General features: G+C 40.1%; 1 protein-coding gene across 5 annotated transcripts in view; it reads left to right on the forward strand.

Annotated features, from left to right (window-relative positions):
• Positions 1–27,426, forward strand: part of LOC139630940 (neurexophilin-4-like) — a 115,574-nt gene that overhangs the window by 64,516 nt on the left and 23,632 nt on the right. The window contains exon 1 of one of the 5 annotated variants that reach the window (XM_071494798.1): positions 7,116–7,623. The exons of the other annotated variants lie outside the window; for them this stretch is intronic. Coding sequence (XP_071350899.1) covers positions 7,570–7,623 — 54 coding nt within the window. The 5' untranslated portion in view covers positions 7,116–7,569. Of the gene's footprint in view, positions 1–7,115; positions 7,624–27,426 lie in introns of those variants that run through there. 5 annotated transcript variants of the gene reach the window in all.

The raw sequence follows: 27,426 nt of genomic DNA on the forward strand, positions 1-27,426 counted from the left end.
ACATCAAAATTGGTTAGTTCTTTCTTTAAGGATTTTGGTTTTCCAGGTTGGTTTAAGAGATAAATACTCTACATACTAAAATAATACTAGATGAATTACTGCAATCACTAAAACAAATGAAAAAAGCAAATTGCCGGGATTGGAGGCATTCCACCTGAATTTTGTCTGACATTACTAATGCTTGACATGTTTCATGCAGAGAAAGACCATACTCGCAAATATTTCTTATCCTGTTATCCAAGATCAAGATCACGGAATAATTATCCCGTTAACGGAATAATTTTTTCATGATCTCGGAATAACAATGCTCCGTTATCTCGAGATAATGAATAATTATCCTGTTATTTCGATAAAACAAATCAGTTAATCGGTTCAATGTTTTTTGTGTAATCCTGCTGACAAAGCAGACACGGGTGAAAACATAACCTTCTTGGCTGAGGTAATTAACACTAAACACAAAGCCATCATAAACAATAGTATTAAACAAATAAAAATTTTGACCACATGTTGACGCTACATGGAGAGTTACAGCTCACCAAAATTATTGCTGTTCATCCCAAAGAAAACATGAAAGTCTGTACCAAAACTCATGACAATCACTCCTACAGTTGATAGTACTGAAACTCCTGCTGGTGTCGCTAGGGGAAAAGTCAGGGGATCACCAAAGTCATCCTCTGGGGACCATAAATGGCTGTACATATTTTCATGGCAATTTAACCAGTAGTAGTAGTGATTTCTGTCTGGCCCGAAAGACAGACACTGTCATCCCTAGCACTGCTAAAAAATTTAACTCTAGACAATTCCAAAAGTTTTTCACACTGGGCCAACTTCACAAAGAGTCACTCACATTGTAACACTGTCACAATAATTCCAGCCGCATATTATGTCCTGTCCTGTTCTGACAGACAGACGTAATCAAATCCAATTATTCCACTTCTCCCTTTGCTTCCCATTAGTGCTCATCTCCCATTCTCAAATTCCCTTCCTGCAACAAAACATTTGAATGACAATGGCATAGTCCTGACACCCACAACAGGCGCCCCGCTCATGCTCTTCTCCTGTACCTCTCTCACCCTCCATCCTTTCCACACGTTCTCCTTTCTGAAATCGACAGAAAGGAAAACAAAATGACAGGGTTTCATATCATTGCTGTGATACCTCGAGACTACACAGGGAAATGACTATTTCCACACACAAAAGGCTCCATTACTGCCAGGTGACCTCCCATCATTGTGTTCTTTAACCTCCGAGTTAGACACCCCAGGATCGGTGCTTCAATGTATGTGTTAGCAGGTGTGTGTCTCTGTGTGCGTGTGCTTAACTGAGCAGCGTAATTGTGTACGTACCAGAGCTCCTCATGCAGTGGCAAGGAATCTGTCATTCATCCTGACTCTGTATCTCACTCTCTGTGTGCTGTCATGTTTGCCATGACTGCACTGCACTTCTATTTTTAGCATTAAAAATTCCAACTTTCAAAAAAAGGTCAAAGGCATGGCTAATTATATTTTTCCTTTGTCCATCTCGGCATGGTTGCGGTTATTCATAATTATCTTCAATAAATGTTTTACCTCACTGAGAAGATAAGGGACTTTTCTCTATAGTTGATGGTGAAATCGAGTGTTTCCCCCACTCTGCAGTTGTATCCAATCTTGCTGTATCATTGCAGTGTTTGTACTGCAGTAGTGTGTGCATTAACACATGAAGGGGTTCATGCTTCTATAGACACACTGTTTATCTGACGCGTTGAGTGGGCACTGAGATTGGATTGATGTACTGTAGTAAGTAGTGTTTTTGGTTGACTCTCATTGATTTTGTTTCATATTCTTCCTCCTCTGCTTTCTGCACCTCCACCTCTTCCCACCCACTTACCTCCTCCTGCCCCTTCCTCTTTTACTCCTCCACTTCCTCTGTTTTTCCTCCATCGACCCTGTGGATTTAGAATGGCCATTAAGCAGTTACAACTTTGGAGCCCAAGCAGTGGGTGACGCCAATGGAGACCATAACAACTGTGATTGGTCAGCTTGGGGTGTTTGTGTTTTTCCTGTAGAATATTGTTGACTACAGGTTTTAAAAAGGCTCAGTGTTTGTCTTCTTAAAAACACACAAATAGCAAAGTCTTTTCCACTGCAGCTCTTCTACTCCCCCCCAAATTACTGCTATCATAGTGAATGAAAACACATAAACATAGTGATTATTCAGTAACAATCCTGTCTCCAAGAAATTGCATTCATATACAGCTAATTTACAACAGCAAATTTGTTGTGGAAAAAAGGTAACGCCACCCAGATTACGTTTATTATCGGCAAAATGCAGATTTCATTTGTTTTCACCAAAATATCAGCTCTTGCAATACCATTTTCACTCAAAGCATTTAGAGCATTATTAAACTATTTCGTAGTTATGTTTACACACTCATAGCACTTGGTTAAGTTAAGGAAAAAGTTCATGGTCTTGGTTTAATACAGAAAAGATCAGCAGCAACTTGAAGCATGAAAAACAACATGTCTATTGACAGGGGCTATATGTAAATTTTTGCTATCGCTACATAGCCAACATTAGCATTATCAGCTGCTACCAGGCAAGAAGAGATGTTGCAAGTTCAGCATCAGACTTTATTCCTTTACTCACCCAGCAGTTGAAAGCAATGCCAACTCTTGTTTTTTTTCTGAAGAAGTAGCGCTGCTCAGAGGGCATATTCAGCACTCTTGTCTTGCAAACGCAACAATGGCTGAAACTCTTGGCAAGCAACCATCACCACCACTCGCTCCTGACAAGAACCCACAACAAGCAAAACTTACATATAGCCCCTTTAATCCAGTCTTTCACTTAACTTAACCAAACTCCTCTTGTTGCCTAAACTTAACCCCACACTGAACTGAGGATGCAAACCCTGGTCTGTAAGTCCAACATTTTGTTCGCCCACCATCCACCATCTCCCTGTGACTTCCAGGCAGAATAAAAGTGTAGAGATTCCTTCACTACAAACATTGTCCGTGAGTGATTACATTCCTCTAATGAGACAAGGTGAAATACAAGTTACCTGCACGTATGTTAACACAACAACACAACAACAGCATAATTAAATCATGATACAAACTGATCAATCATATACATTACACTAGTCTAGTATTGTCCCGATGCTATTAATCAGTAAAATCCAAGGCTGAACTACAATACGCCATAAGTAGGTATCTATGGCGAGATGTTTTAACCGTTTGCATCAAGTATAAACCCAGCTACCTTATTTTTTTTTACTTCCTTATGTTCCTCCCTTCTTCCTCCTTGAGATATCCCCTCCTTGTGTCCGACCCTCTGCTCCTCCTCCTCCTCTATGATGGTCCATCTTTACCATCTTCTTTTCCTGTGCCACCTCTGCTCAGTCGTACTCTCCAGCCCCTTTCGACTTCTCATTTTTTCTGCTCCGTCATCCTTGCATGGTTGTCCTCCTCACACATCCTTTAATACCAACTTTCCTCCACCTATTTTTTGCTTAATCCATCAAATAGAATCAATGGTAAAGTGCTTTAAGTCTGTTTAATGCTTAAATGTGTGTGTGAACTTCTAGGTGCACTTAGTCTTGACTGTAATTTATTGTCTTTAATGAGATATACTTGTAATTTGTTTGCAAACATGAAGGTGATAAACACAAGCAGCCTTTGCAGTTTTGAAAATTATCAAACTTCTTCCTGATGTTCGTGGGAGGGGAAAAGAAAAAAAGAATAATGATGGGAGGATGATATTTGTGAAAGTAGATGCACTCGGCTCTTGCTCAGAGCATGTTCATTCATTTACTGTGACCATGCTGCGACCGAGTGACTCGGAGCAGGAGCGTCGGTGCTAAGTGGAACAGAGAAGGGGAGCAGCTGGGCGAAATTCACCTGCCACTTCCAATGTGGATCAGAAATTGCACTCACACCAGCATCTCTTCTCCAACAGTAGGGGAAAAAATTTAGGGGAAACAGGAGGACAGAGCGTGCTGAGGCCATACAAATCACAGACAGTAGATTGAATGGAGGGCAGTGATGGAAATGGGAAATGGTCACATTCTTTGAGACCTGCTGTGTTTGATAGACAGGGTTTCATGGTCGACTGAAGATGAAGCAATGGGTGTAACACACTGATTTACAGCAGCCATAAGATTGACAGAAACCAAAAAAGTAACTCACTCTGAAGTATTTCATTCTTTATAATAGAGGAAACATTAGGTAGTATTAGTTTTTCCATCTTTGTAATATATTTTGTGTAACAAAACACTATCATAGATTTATTCTAACACAGTTTCCTTTGAAATTATGTTTCTATACCTCTAAATTTTAAACCAAATATGTTTTTGTTATTTCCACCCGTTTAGAGGTATCGGTTGCATGAATGAAGAAAAGTGCTACACATCTTGTGTCCCACATGTGGTTAGACACACTTAAGGACAGGGAAGGATTCAGGTTTTGATTAGATGTTAAAGCAGTAACCACATTGCTCCTCAAGTCACTTGTGACTTGTTTTTGATATTGTTCTATTATTAACCCTTTAATTTTCACTAATATTAAAGAAGCGCTTCGGGTGCCTAAACATAACCTTAAAAAAGTCTAGTCGCTGCATGTGGATATAGTAGGAGGAAGTCAGTGACATATGTTGTCACTGAATGCTTGCAGATTTCTTCGGTATGTAGCCTACATTTTGGCAAATATGTTCATTAAAAATGTTTCCTCATTATGTTGATTAAAGAAATAATCCAGGTGTAATTTCCTCTCTTATTAGTATGATGTAAAGGGGATAATTTCTAGGAGATGGGATCAGTAGATTCTCTGAGATACATTACTGTGAATATGTACTCTGGAAAAGTGATATTTTACTGTTGCACAACATTTTATTTTATAAGCCTGACTTGATCTCAGAGTGTAGTCTCTGCTGTTTTTGGCTGAACAATACTTTGAGCGAGATGGTTGCACAGTTGATGCTATTAGAAAGAACTGTCTGACCAGCTTTTTGCTCTTCAGCATTTTGGCCACTAAGGCATTTGCAGACTTACTGTGCATGTTATTGTAACTAACCCTGAGCACCCCCCCCCCCCCCCCCCGAAAAAACACTGCCCTGCGTACAGGTCTTCTCAGTGCTGTTTGCCTCTGCCTGCAGTGACTCTTTGTCTCGCAGGGAGGCAGTGCTGCGTCACTCTCACACTGAGGAGCGCCACAGACAAACTGCAGAGAGTCTGCACTTTAGGGAGTGATGACAGATTGCTAATATACAGCATACAGTGTCACACATAACCACAAAGCAGCTCATTCTACACAGATACTCCTCTCCATCTGTGACATACTAGTCTCACCTCACCACCTACAGACCCATCAACATTATACATACACGCACATACACACACACACACACACACACACACTGGCCGTGTAACTGCAACACTGCACACATGCCACAGGTGAGAAAGAATGTCTCACATTTAAAGAGGAAAGTGTAGAGTGAAACCTTTATCTCTGAGTTCAGGGCCAAAAACTGTTGTGTATATTCACAAGACAGATAAAATCCTCAGCAGATGTTTACAGACAGAAAAAAAAACATAGAGAAATTTAATTCGCTTAGGTGAGAGAGGAAAAGAAGAGATGTTTGCGTACTGAATGTGAACTGTATACGTGCTGTAAACACTGGTCAGGCCACAGACTAGAGAAACAGATGGAGAAAACAGAAAGATAGACAAAGAAACAAAATGGCATTGGGAAAAACAAAGATAGATCGCGGGTCAGTCAGTCATTCAGACAGACAGTTATACGAAGGGGACATGCTTCATCATGCACTGGCAGAAAGTCGAGACACAGACATTATGCTTATACAAAGAGAGGTCTCCCAGTCAGATGTGTACGACTGATTGACAGCGTTATATAATGCTACACAGCCAGAAAGACAAGCTAACAATCCAGCAGACAGATCCACTGATCTCCACACAGACAGCGAGCAGACACCGTGCATCCTAGATCAGTTCATATTAAAGGTGGCACACTCAAGCAGGCAGCAGCTGGGACTGGCCATCAGGGAGAGATGTGGGGCCACGCTGCCCCAATATGTCCATGCAACATTAATATTTCAAAATTGTTTTTCTGGGAATTTATAGTCTGGCAAGCTTGTGCTGTTGGCCTCCATCACGCGCAGTCGCTTAAAAGAAGCAGGCAGGGTTCATGTTTCTGTGTAAGACTCTTTTCCATTTGCTGGCGCGTATGAGAGTGTCAGCTGCCACAAAGCAAGTGAGGCAGGGTCACATGTTTGCACTCTGTGGAGTTAGGAGACACCAACTTAAGATGGCATATGTAGTGTCTTCTGCTCATGACTTCATAAATGTTTCTGTTCTATTACTTCTCATGTGGATGTTTTTATCCAAAGCCACATACAATACAAATGATAACTTTGAAATTTCTAAATTCTAAATTTATGTAAATTATAGCATAGCATGATTTACATGATTTATTAATAATTGGAATGATAAAGTCAATATTGTATAGAATAGAACAAACTAAAGCAGAATTCAGAATAAAATGTCACTGGGAGGTGGTATGAAAGGGGGCTGCAACTGTTACTTTCATTAATGATTCATCTTCAGATTGTTTTTCTTTTAATCCTGTAGTCTATGTGAAAAAAAATGCCCATAACAAATTCTCAGAGCACAAAGAAACAACCAACCAACAACCAACAGGCAAAACCCAAAGATATTCAATTTCTTAACATAGATTACAAAGGAGCAAACCCACTAATGTGACAAAATGGAAGCAGATAATGTTGTTATTTAATAATTTAAAATGATGTAATTATCAAAAAAGTGGCCAAGAAAGGCTGTCAATCAACTGACCCTCTCAGCACTAGTGTGACAGAGCTGAACTGATTGTTTGATTGATATAAAAGTCAAGTTGCCACTTGCTTTCTTTGACTACACTACACCAACTTTAACGAGTCTAAAAACAGGATCCACAGCTTCCTCTCTGGTTATTACTTGGTAGAGTGTAAATTGTCATCTCACCATTTAAACACGGACAGCACAACAAAAATAACCTACATGCAGTTGTGGTCAGTGCGGTTGCCAATAAAACGAGAGATGCTTGTGCGCCGTGACGCGCAGGGAGAGAGAGGGAGGTGGGGGGGGAGAGAGAGAGAGAGAGAGAGAGAGAAGCATCTCATCTCTCCAAATCAACCAGTCAGTATCCCAAAAACACAAGAAGCGCTGGTGATCTTCAGTGAGATCCCCCTCCCTGCCCTCCCTCCTCTAACTGACTTCGTCTCCGCACAAACTTCCAGCAAGAGCGGAGGCGAGCACCATGGATGTGCCACATGAGGCGGACGGGAGCAACTGAAGCCGCCGCTCAAAGTTTGACCGTAGAAACCACTGTGACACTCACTGAACAAACACGCAACTTCGAGCACGTTTTGGTTTTTTTTTTTTTTCCTGCTTCTCTGACACATTTTACTTTGTCGCCTGCCACTTGGGATTGCTTGGATTCCGCGGCGTGTCTTTTTATGTTCAGCCGAGGAGACGTGTAGTTTTTTTTCCCCGGGGTGGTCCGCTATAAGGAAGGTGACATGCAGGTTCTCGGTTGGACCTTAGTTTTCCTCTGCCAGTGGATCCTGCGGAAGGTGAGTTTGTTATCATTCTGAGACCAAAAAAAAAAGAGAGAGAGAGAGAAAAACTAAAAATATCTTTTTGTATGCAACCATAGAGACTCGGGGGCGTTTGGAGAGAATCGCCTGCCCTCTCTTTTTAGAGGGTCAGATTTCTAGAAATGACTCCGCCGGGGTCATCAAAAATACCGCTTTTAATGCTGCACATAAAGAAAAGCAGGCTAATGAAATCACACCCAGCGGCTGCTGGTGATGTTACATTTTCTTTTGAGCCGGATTTCAACTGTATGTCCGGGATCTCCATCCAGTCCGTGTTCCCTGGAACTTGATTTAAAGTTGTTACGTCTTGACAGCAGCTGTTTAGACCACAGACAAACTGCAATGTGCGAATTTTCCGGCTCAATTTTGTTTTACCAGTTAAAAAAAAAAACAAAACAAAAAAAAAAACGCGTGTGCGACTTTTTGCCCGATCTCCAAACGCACAGATCTCCGCTGCCTGCTCCCCCCTGATTTACTCCCATGCAGTTCAGCATCCCTCCTTATCTATTCATCTATGTGCGCTCGCAGCAACTTCCTCTCGTTTCTCTTCAGAAGTTAAACACGCCCGTGGCTTGTTTCATTATCTCGGCATCGCTGTGGCAGAGAGTTTGTTCGCCGACTTTGGCTGCTGCAGCTGCTGATTATTTCTGGTTTAAATGCGTGAGTACGTGCCTGCGTGCGTGTCTGTGTGCGCTCACTCTTTTTTTTTTTTTTTTGGCTGTTTGCACATTATATCACTGTGTTTGCCTGATTGCCTTAGACTGACAGCAATAATGTACATATTATATCTAGACCTCAACACATAACAGAATACACAGAATACAATGCAATACAATGCAATATAACGCCATGCTGTCTGTCCCAGCAGATACACACCATCTGTACTCAATGTGTCTTTGGCCTCAGCAAGAAATGAAAGGGAATAAAAACATGCCCTTTCACCATGTTCCTCATCTCCCCCCTCTTCCTCACCTCTGACACCTTCAGCTTCCTCCTCCTTCCTGTTTCTTTCCTCCCTTTTCTGCTTCTCTTCCATTATGGATTTTTTTTTTATCTCCACAGATTTTCATTTAAAAAAAAAAAAAACACTTAATGTGTCTTTAAATATAACTGTGAAAATACATGACACTGTAAAAATCTATTGAGGTTTTGACACGACTTTTATAATCTGCTTTTGTCATAGGCCCTGAAGTGTAAAACAAGTGTTATTAGCAGAAGAGTATGACTCAATTCAAGTGTCAGATCATAGTGTTAAGACTGTAAAGAGCTCAGGGGTGGGCTTCTTCACTGTTAACAGATGTGCTTGGTGGCTCACAGTAGCCACCACACTCTCCAAACACAAAAATAATTCTGACGGGGAGATGTTTACCATGTGATTTTTTTTATTTTTTTAAAGACACCCAGCTGGCTGCTGGCAGATTTGGGTTAGGTTGTATTTTGACAGGTTATAACACCTCCACTACTTCTAAAGATTGAAAACATATCATTTCTCCTGCAAAGTGGAACTGCCATGCATCTTCCGAGAGTGCAACTCAGGTTCAAGTATTAGGATCGACTTGGTATTAGATTATATCAGCCGCCCTTTTCAGTAATGTGCCATTTGAAGTTATGTTTTCTTTTCTTCTTTTGTGGAGTGAGGGAGGAAAAAAATCGTGTTTGTTTTCAACGACCCTGCTGCGGTCTAGATGACACAGTGATTTGGCTGACATAATCTGACAAGTTACATCCCTGGGAGCACTATTAGTTTGAGGGATTAAGAAGTGAAGAGGTAAAGGAGGCAGTGAAGAAGTGACGGCAGGTGATAAATTCAGTAAACAGAGCAGAGGAAGGAGGAAAGAGTGGATAGGAAAAGAGCTAAATAGAATTCAGCGGAGGGGAAAGAAGAGGCGGTAACATTAACCGTGTCTCTAACTTCATTTGGTGGTCTCTTTGAAGGAAACCCACCCTCAGTGGTCATTTAGAGCAATTTAGAGGCTTGTTCAAGTACATCTGTAAGTGCATAAGTGAGTGTTTGCAAGGGAAGATGTGGAGGCAAAGTGAGAAAAGGATGAGAATGATGATCGCCTGATATTTCTGAGCTCTGTCGTTTATATTTTGTGAATGCATCAAAAATGTAGAATTTCATTTATCTGTTATTTTCAAAATGTTTCCCAAAAACTGAAATTGTGTCAATACACTTGGATGAGAACATTTTTGTGGGTGGGTTCTTACATTTGTGTATAAAAAAAACAAAAAAAACCAAATTGTGTCTATGTCTATGATGTCTAACGCAGCACTATTGTAATTTTTTCCACCTTGCACTTTGAAACGATATCTACAGTAACAGCACTACAAAAGAAGAAAAGATGTGTGAAAAGCTTCTTTGCTGTTTTATGCTCCCAGTAGGAACAATAGCATTAGCCGGCATCTCAACCTGACAAAATCCTCTTATCTCCCCCCATAAAACAACTAGCTATATACCCCAGGGATATTACAGCAACTGAGTCACTTTAATTTCATTATATATAGTCCTACTTCCTTTGCAATCATATCTCTCATATTCTGCATAGCTCTGCATTTCAGTAGTGTCTGTATGTCCCAGTAAAATGTGTACGAGTGTTTTCCAAGCTTCATATTCATGCCCACGTTATGCGCTTATTCCTGCCATTGTGGGGGATGAGGGTGGGGTGGGGTGGGGATGGTCGCAGCCATCAGAACAGCAGGATCAGATGTTTTTTGCACCATGGATTAAACCAGGTAGTTGGTGGTTTCCCTCCCACTTGCTGTCTTTCTGTCCATCCATCTGTCCGTCTGTGGATCATCTAAACTGTCAAACGGCCCAGTTTCAACAAACCAGGAAGGCACCACTGGTCTGTAATCTGTGCAAATTATATTCTCTTTTCAACAAACCGATTAGATATGTAATCTGTTGAATCATGCTGACAGAAGCAATCACATTACTGCCATATCTATTGCCTCTGAAATTGTTCTCAGAGATCAAAGCAGTTATTTAACCTAAAAAAAATGGCGCCGATTCATATAATATTTTAATGGATTCTAACATAGGTTGCTTAAGGTTAAGCAGCGATCCATTTTTATTCATTTGTTTTCTCCCCTTTCAACAGCCCTATGCCCCATTTTTGACAACCTATTATGTTAAAATGAGTCATCACAGAGCTTGATGCAGTGAACAGTTCCACCCCAGGCTTTGTATTAGCCTTAAGGAGAGGGACATTTAATATAATGTGTGAAGATGTCATATATCTTTAAACTAATTTGAAATAAAACATCATTACAAACGTGTAGGTTCTGCTTTGTACAAGCATCCATCATTGCTGGTCATGTCATAGAGCTCATGTAAGACTGCAGACGTTGACATGTCACATATAATTGCATTTTTTTTAATTGAACTGAAATGTTATTTTTCAAACTTAAAGTGATAAAGTGAGGTATACATAATAACTACAACACAACACACTACTTTTCAACAATTTATTGATTGTCCAGTTATAATAATGGAGGCAACCAACAGGCACAAAAATAAACACTACGGCAGCGAAATTCAATTACAAACAGCGTGTGCACCCTCTGCTTGACTGACAGCTCAACTACGACTGAAGTTCAAAGAAAGGGAGCATTATGACTGAAATTATTGATAAAACCATGCTATTATTTTAAGACACAAAGGAAGAGGAATGCAGAGCATATTCAGGAGTGTGGACAGAGCTTCTGCTGCTGCTGCTTCCGCTGCTCTCACTGCTCAACAGGCCTGATGCGGGTGTTTGGTTCTTTTCCTGTTGGAGCCACCTGTTCATATTTGATATGCAGATGTGATGTGTAAAGGTGTTCCTGGGTCAGAGATTCAGCTACTATTTATGCATAGTAAATGTATTTCCACACACACACACACACACACACACACACACATAATATATATATTTCATTTTCGTTTCATTTGTGATTTCTGAATTCACAGTACTAAAGTTACATGCCTGAGTTTGCTGCCACAGATAATGAGCTGCAGCAGTTTTTTGTAGGTGTATATAATACTCACACATTTTACTGCTTAAGTCTTATTTTGTGTTTTGGGTTTTGTGAGACTGTACTCACAGCATGCCAGTTTGCATTCAAGCTGTGTCACACAACAGTTTTCAGGCTTAATTAATTTTGAAGGGTTTTATATTTTCTGTCACGTTCAGCGCAGAGAAAGGCAACATACACGTCATGCACGTGTGGTGTAGCTGCATCTTATCATCTGCAGCCCACTCCTCCTCTTCCTCCTCCTCCTCCTCCTCCTCCCTCTGATCCTGTATGGTGCCCTACTGTAAATAACCAGAGGTTGTTGCATGTTGAAAGACAAGAGAAGAGGGAATCAGGACTATAGCAAGTTCAGGTTTATTTCTCAAGCACATGACTCAAAGTACTTTCAAAAAGCACAGGTCTCACAGAATGGTGAGAAGAACATGAACATGATGATGTGGGGACTTTTCACATCCAGACACATTATCTCATTTATATATTTACTTACTCCATCCAGACAGTCTGAAGCAGAGCAGATGTGTCTCAGGTTTAAAGGCTGAGGCAGATCACACTTCTGTGGGTGGACAGGAAACAGCTGGAAAACAGGGCCTGGGTGTTTTCACTGTCACACATGCAACTGGCTTTGTAACTAATTTTAGGATGAGGTCCTCTAAACTTCTTAAAATCAAGACCCAAATTAGTTTAGTCCCAGTCTGGGTTCACTGACCTGTCAATAACAGGTTTGTCTGTGCTCATGTTAGACACCAGATCTGTTTTCAGTCTATTTTTTTTAGATGATGGAGATAGATGTGGTGATGAAATAAGTTCAAATGAGTTCCACATTTTCAACCTTAATGCAGTTTTATCACATTCGTTTGTGATTTAAGCACAATTTCACGTTCCTAAAGTCTGTGTGGTTTTCATTTTATTGATGGCAAAATAAAAAGATTCAATCCAGATTTGCAGTGGTGATTTTCACAACCATTACAGCTGCAACTCACCTTCTGGTAATGAAAAGTGGTCCTTCACACATTAAATCAGTACCAATTAGATTGGCTAATCAGGCAGCTCAGATTATGAAATTACTTTTTCTATGATATGCACATTGAGCCTTTTCTCTTCATCTGAGACACTGTTAGCCATTTGGCATTTTTGTGAATAAGAAATGACAGAAACAATTTGTACCATGATGGCTGCAATCAGCTATAATGCTAATAAAGATGAGTGTTGATCAGGGAATGTAAAAAATGTATTTTAAAATATCATACCTGCAGTGAGTATTTCTTCAGAATTTCAACTTTAGATGTCTGTATCGTTTTAGATGAGACCAGAGCATCCAGGTAGGTGAGATGGATTCAAATTTAATGCTTTTTTAAAACATGTTTTCACCACTGTAGGAAGTTGTCCCAGCACCACCATTAGGTGCATTGTGTCTATCCTTGAGTATTCATCGTTCTGGATTTCTGTGGTGCGGGACAACATTTTTATTAGAGGAAAGCAGGAAGAAACAAGACTGAGAATTTACAGTGTTTCGTCACTATCTCTGTGAGCTGGAACTTAGCTAAATGTTAACACACAACAGTGGCACTTAAATGAAAACGCTGACATGTTGATGTTTAGCAGATATAGAGTTTACCATGTTACAAATCTTAGTTTAGTGTGTTAGCTTGCTAACGTTTGCTAATTAGCACTGAACACAAAGTACTGCTGAGGCCGACAGCAAACTTTTAGTTTTGCAGAAATTTGGTTATAAGCCAAAGTTTCTGACAAATGAAAATGTTTGACTTGATGGAGTAGTATGAAGAAGAGTTTAGGGGTCACCAATGTTAACCAGATACATTATCCAGGGTTAATGAATATCTGTTTAAAATTTCATGGCAATCCACCCAATAGTTACTGAGATATTTCAGTTTGGACCAAAGTTGAATCAACCAAGTGACATTACCTAACTTGCCACTAGCAACAAAAACCAGCAGCAAGAGGCTATAGACCATTCAGGCTGGTCACCCACTTAATATCAGTGTCATAATGTTGAAAGATGAAATTAGTTGTGTTGTCTACTCTGACTCTACAAAGTTGCCACAGGTCTAAACCTGAGGGCCTGTTTACAAATGCTGGATTAATTTGGAATCTGGTAAACACATAAGCACAGGCAGTTGTTCCACTGGGACCTCTACCCTGGTGGTCCCGTCTCCTGTAATGCCCTTGTACAGTGGAAGGATTGATGTTATTGCTTATTTGCTGCAGTCTGCTACTTTGTTTTTACATCTCTTTAAATTTTTACAGTGCTTCTGATCTTTGAAAGTATTTGCTTTCCATTTATACCACATCTTAGCTATTTTTCATAGGTAGGTTGAAATAAAGGATTCATAAGTAGCACAAGGTACTTGCATTACAAAAAGACAGGATTTTCTCTAAAATCAAGTTATTTCTCTGTTTAATTTTAGTCTTGTTTTGGTTTGGATTCACTGGGTTGTGAATGCCAGATGGAGGGCTTTCACATAACTGCAAATAACGTTGGCAGTTGGTTGAAGCTTTTATGCTGGAAAGAAAAACTTGGAAATCAGAGAAGCAGAAGCAGACAACTTGAATAAAACGCCCCCTACCTGTTTCATCTGGGCTTTTGAGGTGCTCCCGTAAGCTCAAGTTAATATAGACTAGTAAACAGAATAAACAGAATGTCTTTTGTACGGTAACAGTTTATAGCATCATGTTGTTCAGATACATTTCTGAATTTGCTTTCTGTGTCATTTAAAAATCTGTGTGAACAACCAAGCCTGAAAGTTCCAGCCTGAGACATAGCACTCAGTGGTGCCTGCATATAAAACCTGTCACATGTAACACTGACTGGATGGGAAATGTTCTTACCAAGCTCAGTATAGTGCACATATTGTCAAATAATTTTTTTACATTGCTTAGACAGTTTATATGGGGATGTGTTAGTGTTATGCAGAGCTTGTTAGTCTTGGTTACCCAGCCAAATAAGTATCCAAATAAACTTCAAAGCCAGAAATTTTTATCATAATGTTGAGGCTTCCATATAATGATGTGACACATTAGCTGATGAATACAAAAACAATTTGTAATGCTTATTAACAAGGAAGGCTCAACTTTAAAAAAAAAAAACAAAAAAAAAACTGGGCCCTCCTTAGGATTATTAATGTTTTCTTTAAACCCTTCTTTTGACTTATCTTCCACACTCTCTACAATATGTCAGAATAATATAACATTGCTACACTGGGACAGCTTGTTTAACCAATAATAACTAAAAGACAGTGGTGCAAGAAGTATTCAGATCCTTTAAGTAAAAGTATTATTACTAAAAATGTCTAGCTTTCAGACTCTTGCAGACAGGCTGTAAAAGTGCATTAGTATTATTAGCAAAATGTACTAAAGTATCAAAGGTAGGTAATTATGCAGAATGACCTATTTGAGCGAGTTATATTATTATATATTATATTATTGGATTACTATTAAAGATACATTTACATGTAAGCTGCATTTCAATGTTGCAGACTCATGGAAAAGCTCATGTTTACTATTTGTTATATTATACTGTTTGGTAGTTTACATGGAAACAGTGCATCATATCTTGTATATTAACTTGTTTTTTTTGGAATTTTAATCTGCAAAGTGACTAGTAGCTATAGCTGTCAAATAAACATAGAATAGTCAGATATTTCCCTGTAAAAAGTCACATATAATGTAGAGTGCATGTACGTCAAAGTTGCACTGCAGTACAGGAGTTGAGTAAATGCACTAAGTCACTTTCCACCACTGCCAAAACAGACAATAAATAAAGAATTTAATATGGTGCACTCCACTTGAAACTTTAATACTTTAATGGAACGATAATATGAAAACAAAATTGTGGCAAAAATAATGGAAATTCTCTATTTTAGAATAAAGAGCTACAAATGTAGAGCAGTTATTACTGCTACGAAATGAATGAAGTGTTTACAGGCAACATCTTTGATGATGTTTTGTCAAATGGATGGGCATTATAAAGTCAGTCCAACTGACTGTGTATCTGAATTGAACCAAAGTAATACCTGAGTCACCTGCTCTGTTTTTGGCATAGTGTGTCAGTGTGCACTACTATAAACTATGGCATTAGGAGAAAAAAATGTTGTTCCTTAATTCATTAGACCCCAGTGGAAACAAATATAGGAAGGAGAGCAGTGTTGAAACAATCTTTAATATAAGCACAAAATATTCCTGACCTGTGGTTGGAAAAGTTAGTTCTAGAGCTACAGTGAAAACATGGTTAGACAGACACAGAAGCAGAACACTGGGCTTCACATCAGACCGTGCGGCCCGGGTTTCACTGCCAGGATAATCTGGAGAAGACGGCCTGTGGACAGCTGTTGCCTTAGCCCCAAGAGGGTCTCGCGTCTCCCGGTCTGAGCCACCGTCCAGCCTCCGTCAAAGCCCTATATGTAACTGCCAGCTAGGGCTGTGGAGGAAGAAGTGGTGATGATGGAGATTGTTGGGGATTTTTTGATGTGGCTGAGATGATCACAAACAGGAACTCTAATTCTGTCAAACTCTACATTTTTGTAATATTATCGTTTTCTGTAATTTTTCCTCTTGGGCCTGTATTCTCTTGCACAGAGCTCTACCCACACTGCAAAACACACACTCACCCAGCATTTTGATGCTCCACGCTTATCTCAATGAATGGGCTACCATTATTACAATAGTATTGTGTATGACTCACCAAGCCTTATGAGGCAAGTGTGGGAAATTACTCTCTAAGACGAGTTGTCAGGGATTGTCTGAGGAGACGATAACGCCTGAAAAGGAATCAGTTTCAGAATAATGCTCGTGATCTGTTTGCCATAAATATATATGACACAAACATGCATGCACAGGATGGAGATGTGATGAAGTGAATTATCCACAAGCCCTCGCATTAACACATGTATACAACCAAGAGATAAAATTAAGGAATGCAGGATACATGAATGCTTGATTGTCCTGTGTTGTCATGGCCAAGGTGGGATAAACAAAGAGCATTTTTTTTATTTATTACACTTCAATTACCACTGAGGTATTACGGCCATGATGGCAGAGGGGGGAGAAAATGAACACTTAGCTGAAGCCGATAAGGGGATTTTACATCTGGGTGTGTCATGGCCCCCTAACAATGTCAGCCAAGAGGACAGACATCCATCACTTGCAGAGTGTCCTGAACAGAGGAGAAGAGCAGAGGGAAGCTCCACAACTTCATCCATCATTTGACCTATTTTAATGTTGACTCTAACTCAAAAAATGTTTGGGTACCTTGTTTTAAATATTTGACCTTCTTCATGAGTCTGTAGTCTTTGGCACTGACTGAAATGTTCTGAAATAGCCACTGAATGTCTTGCCAGATTCGTTATCCTGTTTACCATCAAATGGCTTGATCATATTGTTCCTGGTTTAAATGCAAAATTTGCCAGTTTTAAAGGGCATTATATTAAGGCAAATTTTCTGTATGGCTGCTTGTGTCTTAGCCACGCTGGTGATGTGGCTCCATAGGGACGGTAAATGTTGGTCCACCACTTTGGTTAACACTGAAACATCTGAACAACTACTGCATGGATTGCCATTGACATTTTGTGCAGACATTCATTATCCCCAGAGGATGATTTCTAAAGACCACTTTATGGTGGCTCCATAACATAACATAATTAAGTTATATAAAATGTGTTTCACAGATTCATCAGAATGAGATGTAATCATTTTTGTTAAGTTTCATCAGGTCAAAATGTGTTGTTTTCATTACATCCCAACTGTCTGAAGATTCAGACACTGTACCTTGTGTTTAAAGGCTAATTAGCTAATATTAGCATGGTGTCGTGATACCCTAAGAGATAACACTGTCGTTTTGAGTCTGTTGCCATGCTAGCATTACGATTAAGCTCAGAGCTCTGCTGTGCATCATTATAGCTGAAAAGAGCTGCTGGTATGACTGTAGACTCTTTAGAGTTGTTGGACAACGTTTAACATTTGAAAAGTTTTATGTTTTTATTAAAAAAAAACACGTTTCACAAAGTAGAATATCAGGAAAAAGTGTAATTTTGGTATTCTACTGAAACCCAGGTATCCTATTTGTCATACCGGCACTCAGATTAAAACATTTTGAAGCTGCAAGTTATCATCAATCAAAATACTGCCACCATTTTTTCTCTCTCTTTTGAGAGGGGGGTGTTTTTTATACAACTATTAGTTTTCCTGAATCTCCATTAGCGTTTTGTTGTTGTTGTCCTCTTTTGCATGACTTAATAAACAAAGCAGCAGAGGGAGATTCTGGTGTGAAGTGGTCAGCCCTACTTTAGATTGCTCGACTGGTGTTGCTCTACTTTGAGTGGTCCCCAGTTATCTTCGTGATGTGAGCAGTGTATTAATCTCTCTCTCTCTCTCTCTCTCTCTCTCTCTCTCTCTCTCTCTCTCTCTCTCTCTCTCTCTCCCTCTCTGTCTCTGTTTTTCCTGGCTGCGAGGAGCAGAGTCGAGCATTGGAAATAGATCACATCAGAAGGGACGTTTGGCTCCTGATGACGGGCAACGTGTTTGTTTCATACATGCATGATGTAGCTCGGCTCTCGACGGGGGCCACCAGTTATGGCATAACGCCGCTGCCCGTGGTCAATGTGTTGCCCAGTCTCAGCTCCCCCTGGGAGAAAACATGCTGTGCTTTATACTTGCGATATTTGATATGGCGGCGTGTATTCTCATGCGTTCATGTGTGTTTACTGGTGCGAGAGACAAGCATGTGAACTGAACACAGGCTCAAACAGTGAGCACTGTATTGTTGCAGAATCTTAAGGAAATGCCAGGCTGTGTATGTGTGTGTGTTGGTGTGTGGCTGTTTACGTGCACAATTTGCAATCACCTCTATATATACTGTACCTACAGATGCATGATTTCTTCTTTCTTTCTTTTTTTTCCTAAACATGCAGACAATTTGTATATGAATATAACACACATTGTTAGCCTTGGGTTTTCACATCGTTTTGTGATTAATGGTGACACACCTGGGGGAGATATATAGAATGGGATTTTGTGCATGTAATGAAATATTAAAGTATAATCCGAGCGACACCAAATATCATAACTCATAGTGCAGACGGCAGAGAATGCTCAGGGTCAGCTCAGCGTGAGGACCCTGCCACAGATGGGACTGTGGAGGAGGGATTAGTTTTTATCATTTTTTAATATCTCCAGCGTGGCTTGTAATGCATTAATTCAGACATGTATTGAATTTATTGGCGAACTGTGGCAGGGTGAGAGGAGGAAAAACAGTCATAGGTAACCAAGCAAGAATGGTGACCCCCCACCCCCCACCCCTTGGTACAGTAAGCCTCACTATACACTCAAACTCATCTTAATAAATAAAAGATCCTGTGGAAATCCTCTGGACATACAAGAATCTAAGGGATTGGATGTTGATCTTTTTTTTTCCTCATAGGAAGACATGTAATAATGGACTCTTGTTTGCATTCTTGTTGGTCCTTTCAGGATTTCAGGATGCATTATTGAGATGAAAGCACAACAATATCCTTGTAGAAGCTGTCATTTTATTCATTTATTTTTGAATTTCTTTTCTGCGGATTGTTTTCCCGTGTCAAAACTTTCTTTATATATTGTTTTCCGGACTCAAACTTAATGGAGAGTGGTCAGGAGATTTCAGTGGAGGAGCGAGCACTCTGCAGAACCGTTTGGTCACAGAGCTCTCGCACCGCTCGGTCTATTTCCCCGTCTTTCTCCCTCTCTGTCTTTCATCTCACACCTCTCTCACCTGCCACCTGCCTGTCAAAACCTTCACAATCGAGCCTCTATCTTTCACTCCATCACCCCATTTCCCCTTTTGCACGCTATGTCCACTTCCTTCTCTACCCTGCACCCCTGATACTGGTCTTGCCCAGCTCTCAACTACTTTGCCAGTGTGTCTGATTAAAATGTAGCTCTTGAAGAAATAAAATATGTGAGGAGAATTTCATGGCTTCAGCTTCCAGCTCCTCGTGCACTGATAGCTTGTGCAGCTGGAGACGAGGTTTGTGTTTTATTTTTTCCTTCTTTCTCTCCTGTGGATCCTGGCTCCAGTCACCATGTTTCTCTCTGGGTGTTTCTGGATCAAGACATGGCAGTTCTCACTGCTGAATTATATAGAATCTCTGCTTGGTTTTTTAGTTAATTAGCCTGAGCAACGAAATAGCGGGGGGGGGGGGGGGGGGGGGCTTGATGGCAAGAGGGAAGGAATGGTGTGTGTGTGTGTGTGTGTGTTTGTGTTGAGGCAGTGAGGGTAGACTTTCCCTTCCTTTAACTTGGTCCAAGTTAGCCCAAAGGAGGTTGCTTGGGAGGGAGTCTGGGTCAGGGCTAAGGAAGGAGAGGAGTGCAGAGCAAACTGAACCTGAGGCTGTGTGGGCAGAGGGGAACATCAGAAAATCATCTCACATCTACCCTCACACCGGCAAATTGCATCATACTCCTCCTGCAGAGCTTAACTGTCGGCGTGTGTTAGAGGACCTTGACATGCATTTTACCACTTTATGCTTTTGATATTATTACAGATACTGAACATGAGGATTATATTTAAGAGCTGTAGGTATCAGTAGAGAAGTTACTAAAAAGTGAGTAGCCTTTTAGAACCAGCCCACAAATTTTGTTCACTCCCTGTGGTCCCACAAGGCTCGCTGGCAAAGACCAAAATCCACTCGCTGATGATTGGATCCACCTTAAACGATGGACAGATCGTTTACAACCTGTATGGAGGGACACGTCACTCATCTGGCTGTTTGTGGTGTATGACTAGTTAGAGCTGCATTGAAGGTCAAGATGAAGTTTCGACTCATTGAGGATATATCTAATGTAAATCTTGTAAGCCCTGCAATGTGAGGCTGTCCTCCTCAGACAAATGACAACACTGGTCTTCTGTTGCCACACTGATCATGGGACGACCTGTGTGATGATTTTTCTTTTTAAATCAATCACAAGAGTGGTGTGACGCTGCTTTAATACCTCTGAGACAGTGGTCAAAAATGCACCTGACCATAACATTTCCTTAACCTTAACTAAACGGTTAAGTTGAGTACATACACCTGACCAAAAGCAGCACATTAATGCTCGTACAGATTTGGTTGAGAATTTATTGGTTTTTAATTTGGCTGAAAATGTCACATTTTAAAGTGGATTCTTGATGCATTGAATTTATGGTGAATAAAATATAGGCAACACAGGCACTGAATCATGTTCAAATTCAGTTGTGCAATGCCTACTACAATAAATTTATTATTGCATTTATGAGTCCCTTTGTCCAAAGCACTTACTCACTCACACACAGATGGCAGCGAGCTACTATGCAAAATGCTGGCCCGACCATTGATCATGTAAACTGGATGGCTCTGGCGTTCAGAGCGTTGGCCAAGGACACTTCGACATGTGGACAGGAGGGGCCAGGGACCACAACACCAACTCTGTGATTAGCGAACAAACCGCTCTGCCTCCTGAGCCGCAGCTGCCAGTTGTGTATATGTTGTCTGTATGTTATAAATTGGTGCAGGGGGTGGGAGTGGGTTACACTATAGTCCTTGTGGGTCAATGATTCATCTAGGATCAGACTCAATTCTTAGTGAGTGTTTATATCATGGCAGAAATCGAACTTGGGAGATTTAAGATAGAAAGGAAACATTAAGGGAATAACATTGCAACATAGCCAAATTCCCAGTGGCGTCGTCTCATTCTTCTTCTATAACCTAACCTAAACCTATGTGACACCAGAACTAGCTACCTGTCAACAAAGAATAAACTGACACACTTTTGAATCAAAGCTGGTGGATGACTAACTTTTAAAATAAATAATTAGTTGGAACTGCAGTCCATGTCATTCTGCATAACACCTGGATCACACATACTCTCTTTTTTTTTCTGTGTGTCATGGTCTGAAAACCACAGATGGAAGCAGTTTCCAGAAGCCTCGGTTCACTTTGCTCACCAGATGTCACCCTCCCCTTGGCAAACACTTGGACCAGGCCCCAAACTTGCATGTAGCGACATGACCAGTCAGTGACAGACAGTGACATAATGTGGCACCTAGAGAGAGACACAGAGAATGAGGGTTAGGGAGTGACAGACAGAGCGACAGACAGACAGCACGGTGCTGGCCATCTCACTGCATGGGGCTGTGCTCTGTATGTTCATCTGAGGAGAGTGTGAACAATGTAATGCAGCATATACAAAGAGGGCACCAGCAGAACAGTGTAATCCCTGAAGGGACAACCAGGGAATGCTGATCACACTCTTCCTTGTCTCCTTATGACTTTGGGCAGAGAAGTTGGCAACAGTGTAACCTCAAACTCTCAGTGTGTCTCTGCTTGAGAAATATGGAATATATTGCATGTTCAGGCAGTGAAAAGACAGTGGCCGCTTGAGTGAATCAAGTTAATTTGAAAGCTCTGTGATCCAGGTGACACATCCTGTTCTTGCTACACTGTTTATTTCATACTCTTCTGTGTAGTAAACCTTTCAGTTATAAACACAATGCTCCATTCCTTATGTTAACTGAATTTGTCACTTGAACTTGAAAAGAAAATTGTGTGGGCTTTTTATGCCACAGGCTACATTTACTCTGCAAATTACATCCTGTGCTATTTTTTCAGGAAAAATCAGTATCTAAAAGTGAGCCATGTGTAGTTTATAGTTTTGGTTTCTTTGTCTACATAGACAGGAATGATTTGCCGATAACCAAACGCGTCATTTCACCGGAAACATATTTGGAGAAAGAAGCGATCCTCGCTGTTTTATCATCTGCTGACAGTGACACTGAGAGTAAATAATAATAGTAATTTATTTACTTATTTACTGAATAGCTACTTTTCAGTCAAGTGACCTCCATCAGGCATTTCACATGACCAATAACAACGCTGTAAACTACAGTTAACAGCACATGTTTGATTGTGTTGTTTCTCCATTCCCCTGCTGGTTCAGCTGTCTATCAAACACAGACGCTGACCCGCCCAAGGGTTTAGGTTTGTTGGCTAAAGACCGCTTTACCGCTTCGATACAAACTGAACTGTCTCAACAACAACTGGATGGATTGCCACAAAAATTTTGTACAGATATCGACAATGCCAGGTGATCAATCCTAATGACTTTGCACCACCATTAGGTTGACATTTGGGGTTTTTTTGGGGGGGGTTTTGTGAAATGTTTTGACTCTTAGATGGATTTCTGTCAAATGCGGTACACACATTCATGTTCCCCTGAGGATGAACTGTGATCATTGTAGTCTTCCTTCAGCTTAACACCTAGCACCATCATCAGGTCAACATTTCAGTCTGTCTACACTTTGTGTTTAGTGCAAATGATGTTAGCATGCTAGCATGTTAAACTAAGATAGTGACAGTGGTTAATATTATACCCGCTTAATGGCAGCCTCTCCTGTGCCAAGGTGCAGCCTCTCAGAGCTGCTAGCATGGCTGTGGACTCAGACTTGTTTAGTTTTCCCTTCTGTCCTTCACCACTTCCACCCTTCACCTCCTCTTCTCTTCTTCTGCTATCCTAACTCTTCTTGTTTTCTCGGTATTCATTTCCTTTATATTTTTTTCTGTGTCAGTCTGTGTGGTTGGGTGTTTTCATGTGTTCGAGATAAGGAGGCCAGTGTGATCTCATGTCTTGTTACATCAGACAGAAGAGTATGGGGGGGGGGGCAGCGTCGTGTCCTGTTGGCCTGCTGGGCCACATCAATCAAACACATGCACAACACACAAGGACAGAAAGAAAAAGATTAAAAAGATATCTGTGAATGATTGAGTCTCCCTGCTGCCTTGTAAAATAGAACTGCCAAGAGGTTAAAAAAAACATACTTTTTTTGTATATATATACCTGTGCAGTAGTCTGCTATCAAAGATCCCTGCGTAGACCTTGAATGAGTAAACCCTCACTTTGAGAGCGACACACACCCAGAATTTATGGTGTAGTTTACTTGCTGAACATCACTCTTGTGAGCGACTTGAGGACTTAACCTTAGAGTAATATCAAAAACGACGTGTCCACAAATTTTGCTCCTACGCAATTGTATGCCTCAAGGTTTATTACAGCTTACAAAATCTCATCAGGCCTCGCTGTTGGTATCTAACTGGATGTGCATTATTTGGAGATTGCCACATCTACCAAATAGAGATTAAAATGAGATTTACAAATGACTGTTTCTGATAAATGTTTTTTGTAATTTTCTCTGATGTTTAATCCACAAGCCCCCTGTGTCACCCATATCAATTCTGTGATTCACATTCCTCCCCCACCTTTTTTTTTTTTTTGCACTTTTATATGAGATACACTACCTGCTTCAGTTATTATCTTTTACAGGACATAGATTACAAAAGGCTTTGAAATTTTATGTGTGTTTTTAAACAGCGGGTGTATTTTAGACCACATTAATATTTTTGTACCCCTCCTACCTATAACAAAGCTGGTGTCTTCATGCGCATTGCCTCTACAATGATTTCTATTTTGGTTAGAATTGATTTTCATCTGTGATAACAAATGTTCTTTGTTGAGATATCATCCCACCCTCCCATTTTCATTTACCTCGTCTGATGTAGCAAAGATTAGACTCTGTTGCCAAATGATTTAGTTAATGATTTCATTCTTGTTCTTTATTGAGATATCAAGCTCCAGTGTCTCCCTCCCATTCACATTTCCAGTGTTGTAGACATTACATTCTGTTGCCAAATAATTTCATACTTGTTTTATAGATCAGACTGGATGTCATGTCAGATAAAGACATGTCAGTGCTTTAATCCCCAGATGTTTTTTTTCATATGTACATGCAATGGTGCATGTACTATTGCATGTGCTACACAACTGCTTGATAATTATATTTTTTTCTTTCAATTTTTAGGCATTCAAAAAAGCTGTACAACTATTTGGCAGCAGGCTAATAGAATATAACACTAAAATGCAATTTATGCAAAATATGCAATACAAACCCTTCATTAAGTCAGTGAAGTGGACTTGATATTTCAGATAAGCATAAGACGTAAGAATGTCAGTGTGTGTGTGTGTGTGTGTGTGTGTGTGAAAAGATTAGAATAGCTAGAAATCATCAATGGCGATGTAAACCATCCATGTTTTAGTTTTTAAAGCTCTGATGCTAAGATATTAAATTAATTCGTTCTTGAGAGACTGTGCAGTTTCATAAATCTAAATTAGTGCTTACATACCTTTGAGCTACATGTGTTTAATTTGTTTTGGCAATGTTTAATGTTATTAATGTTATATTTCATATTATATTATTACAAATATGGAATATAGTTACTTTTAAATCCAATAATCAAAACCTCATCACTGTTTTCTGTTAAATCTCTATGTCTATCTCTACTTTCATACTTGATTAAATAATAGGTTTTTCAATCATTTTTATTGTATTACAAGCTCACCATCCATTGTAAATGCCAGAGAAATCTCTGACCTCTGCTCTATAAGACTGTGTAAAATTAGCTCATCATCACACGTGGTTTCACTAATATTCTGCAGTGACCAGTTTATCTGACAGTTGAATCTGTGACATGTGTCATTAATTTAAATTCAGTCATCTGCTCTTTTTTTCTCAGTTAGTTTTATTGATGACATGTGCCGCGTGCCCTCTGAGGGAGTCACTGTGGAATAAGATCATTGTTTCTTTGTAATCTATACTGTATGATGTTAATAAGACATTTAGGATACATACAAAATAGTCACAAAAACACAGTATATTGAAGAAAAACTCTTAGAGGAACTCTACTCATTTTCTCTGTTCATTGTTTTTTTTGTGCGTGTGTGTGTCTTTAATCTAAAATGCTAAATAATTGAAAGCAGTTTTCCACAAGAAGCTGTATTTTATGTTAAGTCTGGTTTATAGTTCTGTGTTGAACCGACGCCTTAGATACACATAGCCACGTACCCTTCCCCACAGCCTGCACCCTAGCCTTTTGTACAGCTCCCTAAAAATTTAACTGCATGTTGCGACGAGGCAGACCGCAGACTCTGTGATTGGCCCACTTGGTAGCATGTCTCATCCATGTCTCTCAGTGGCTGGACAAGTACAGAAAACTTAACCTCCTTCTTCCTCATTCAGTTCACGGGTTGTATAAATCATCTCCTCTGACATCTTCTGTCTTTCCTGCATCAAAGTAACTGTTCAACTGTTCAACCATTTTTTGAAGTATACACAGTGGCATAAGAACCCCGCCGCCAACTAGCGCTTAGAGTGTGGCAGACACACCAACGCATAAGTATAATTGCTCACAACAGCGTAGGCCACTTGTGTAGGCTACAGCATAGGCTCTCCGTCAATCCTATGCAGAAGTATGAACCAGGCTTTAATTCAAGGGCTCTGGCACACTGGATGTGCTGTGTGTGCATGGTGGCTGCAGTACGTCTTGTTTTTTGTTTTGGCGCCCATGTTAACAGATTAGAGCAAGCACACTGCCTCGCGGCTGTGTCGCCTGATCTAGACATGCGGCGTCTTGCCTATTTTTCACACATGACATATGCATCTCGCAGAAAAGACCTGTTGACACTCATATTCACATCATACCAACTATATTACACAAAACGGACACCTACCACTATGGTCTCTATGTCTAGGCTGAATCTGAATATGACACAAACATGAAAAAATATAAATATATTTTTTAACCAGTAGCATTTTAGTGACATTTTCTGTCAAAAATAAATCAGAAATTAATTTAAAATGAAGAGAAATCCAACATTCAAGTATCCTTGAAACTCCATGTAGACAGATAGAGCAGGCAGTAGCAGCGATGCAGCAGACACACAGCTGGTATGAATACACATGCGTGTTTTTTCGAGGCAGATCAGCAACGGCAGCCTGACGCACATGCCAAGCATTCAGTGTGTCCCCAGCATAAGTGTTACTATTTAAAAGTGAAGGACCATATAACCAATAATAATAACAAATTTACATTGCCAAGTGCAGCTTTAGCACTAGTACTTATTTTGGGTTATTTGTTACGGTATGTGTTCACTAACTGTATCCTGTAGGGTGTTTTATTTTGGAGAAATGTCCAAACGCTATTTTGGGATGATCAGTACAGCAGCTTCGTGTGAATTTAGTTTTGGCTACACTTTCATAGTAAATTGACTTGGTGTGGATTTGTAATAATTCTGGCACTATCAAAACGGCTCAGTTTCAAGTTTAGTTTTCAATTGCCAGCTAATTGGGATAGTGCAGAGGGTCTCTGAAGAGCTTTACCAAGACCACAAACAAATGTGTAAATAAAGAGTGAGCTGCTTGCTGTATTGACCTGAGGGTGTATTGGCAAAACCAACAGAGTGTGTTTAGAGTGTTGTGTTTGTGGGTTAATTGTCCCCTTGAGACTGAACCAACTGTAATGAGACTATCTGAGTCGTTCTGAGACTGCTGGAAAGGGTGAGACTTGTACAAGAAAAATTTATGTCTACACTGTGGCAAAGACCCAACTCTATAAGACAAGGAAATGTGTGTGATTCATATACTTTGAGTCAAAGGGGTCAAGATAACAATGGTTTTAAATGTTTGCACATTTATTCAATTTCAAAAAGTGATATCTCTTATTTACAAAAGTATTCAGACTCTTAATTCAGTGTGTTGAAGCCCCTTTGGCAACAATTACAGCTTCAAGTCTGTTTGGTTAAGTCTCTTAAAGCTTTACAAACCTGGATTTGGGCACTTTATCTCATTTGTCCGTGCAGATCCTCTCAGGCTCTGTCAGGTTGGATTGGAAGCTGCCATCTTCAGGTCTCATCACAGATGTT

The sequence above is a fragment of the Trachinotus anak genome, unplaced genomic scaffold, assembly GCF_046630095.1.
Source record: "Trachinotus anak isolate AG129_WGS33_773 ecotype Australia unplaced genomic scaffold, CSIRO_AGI_Tana_v1 ptg000013l, whole genome shotgun sequence".
Lineage (NCBI taxonomy): Eukaryota > Metazoa > Chordata > Actinopteri > Carangiformes > Carangidae > Trachinotus > Trachinotus anak.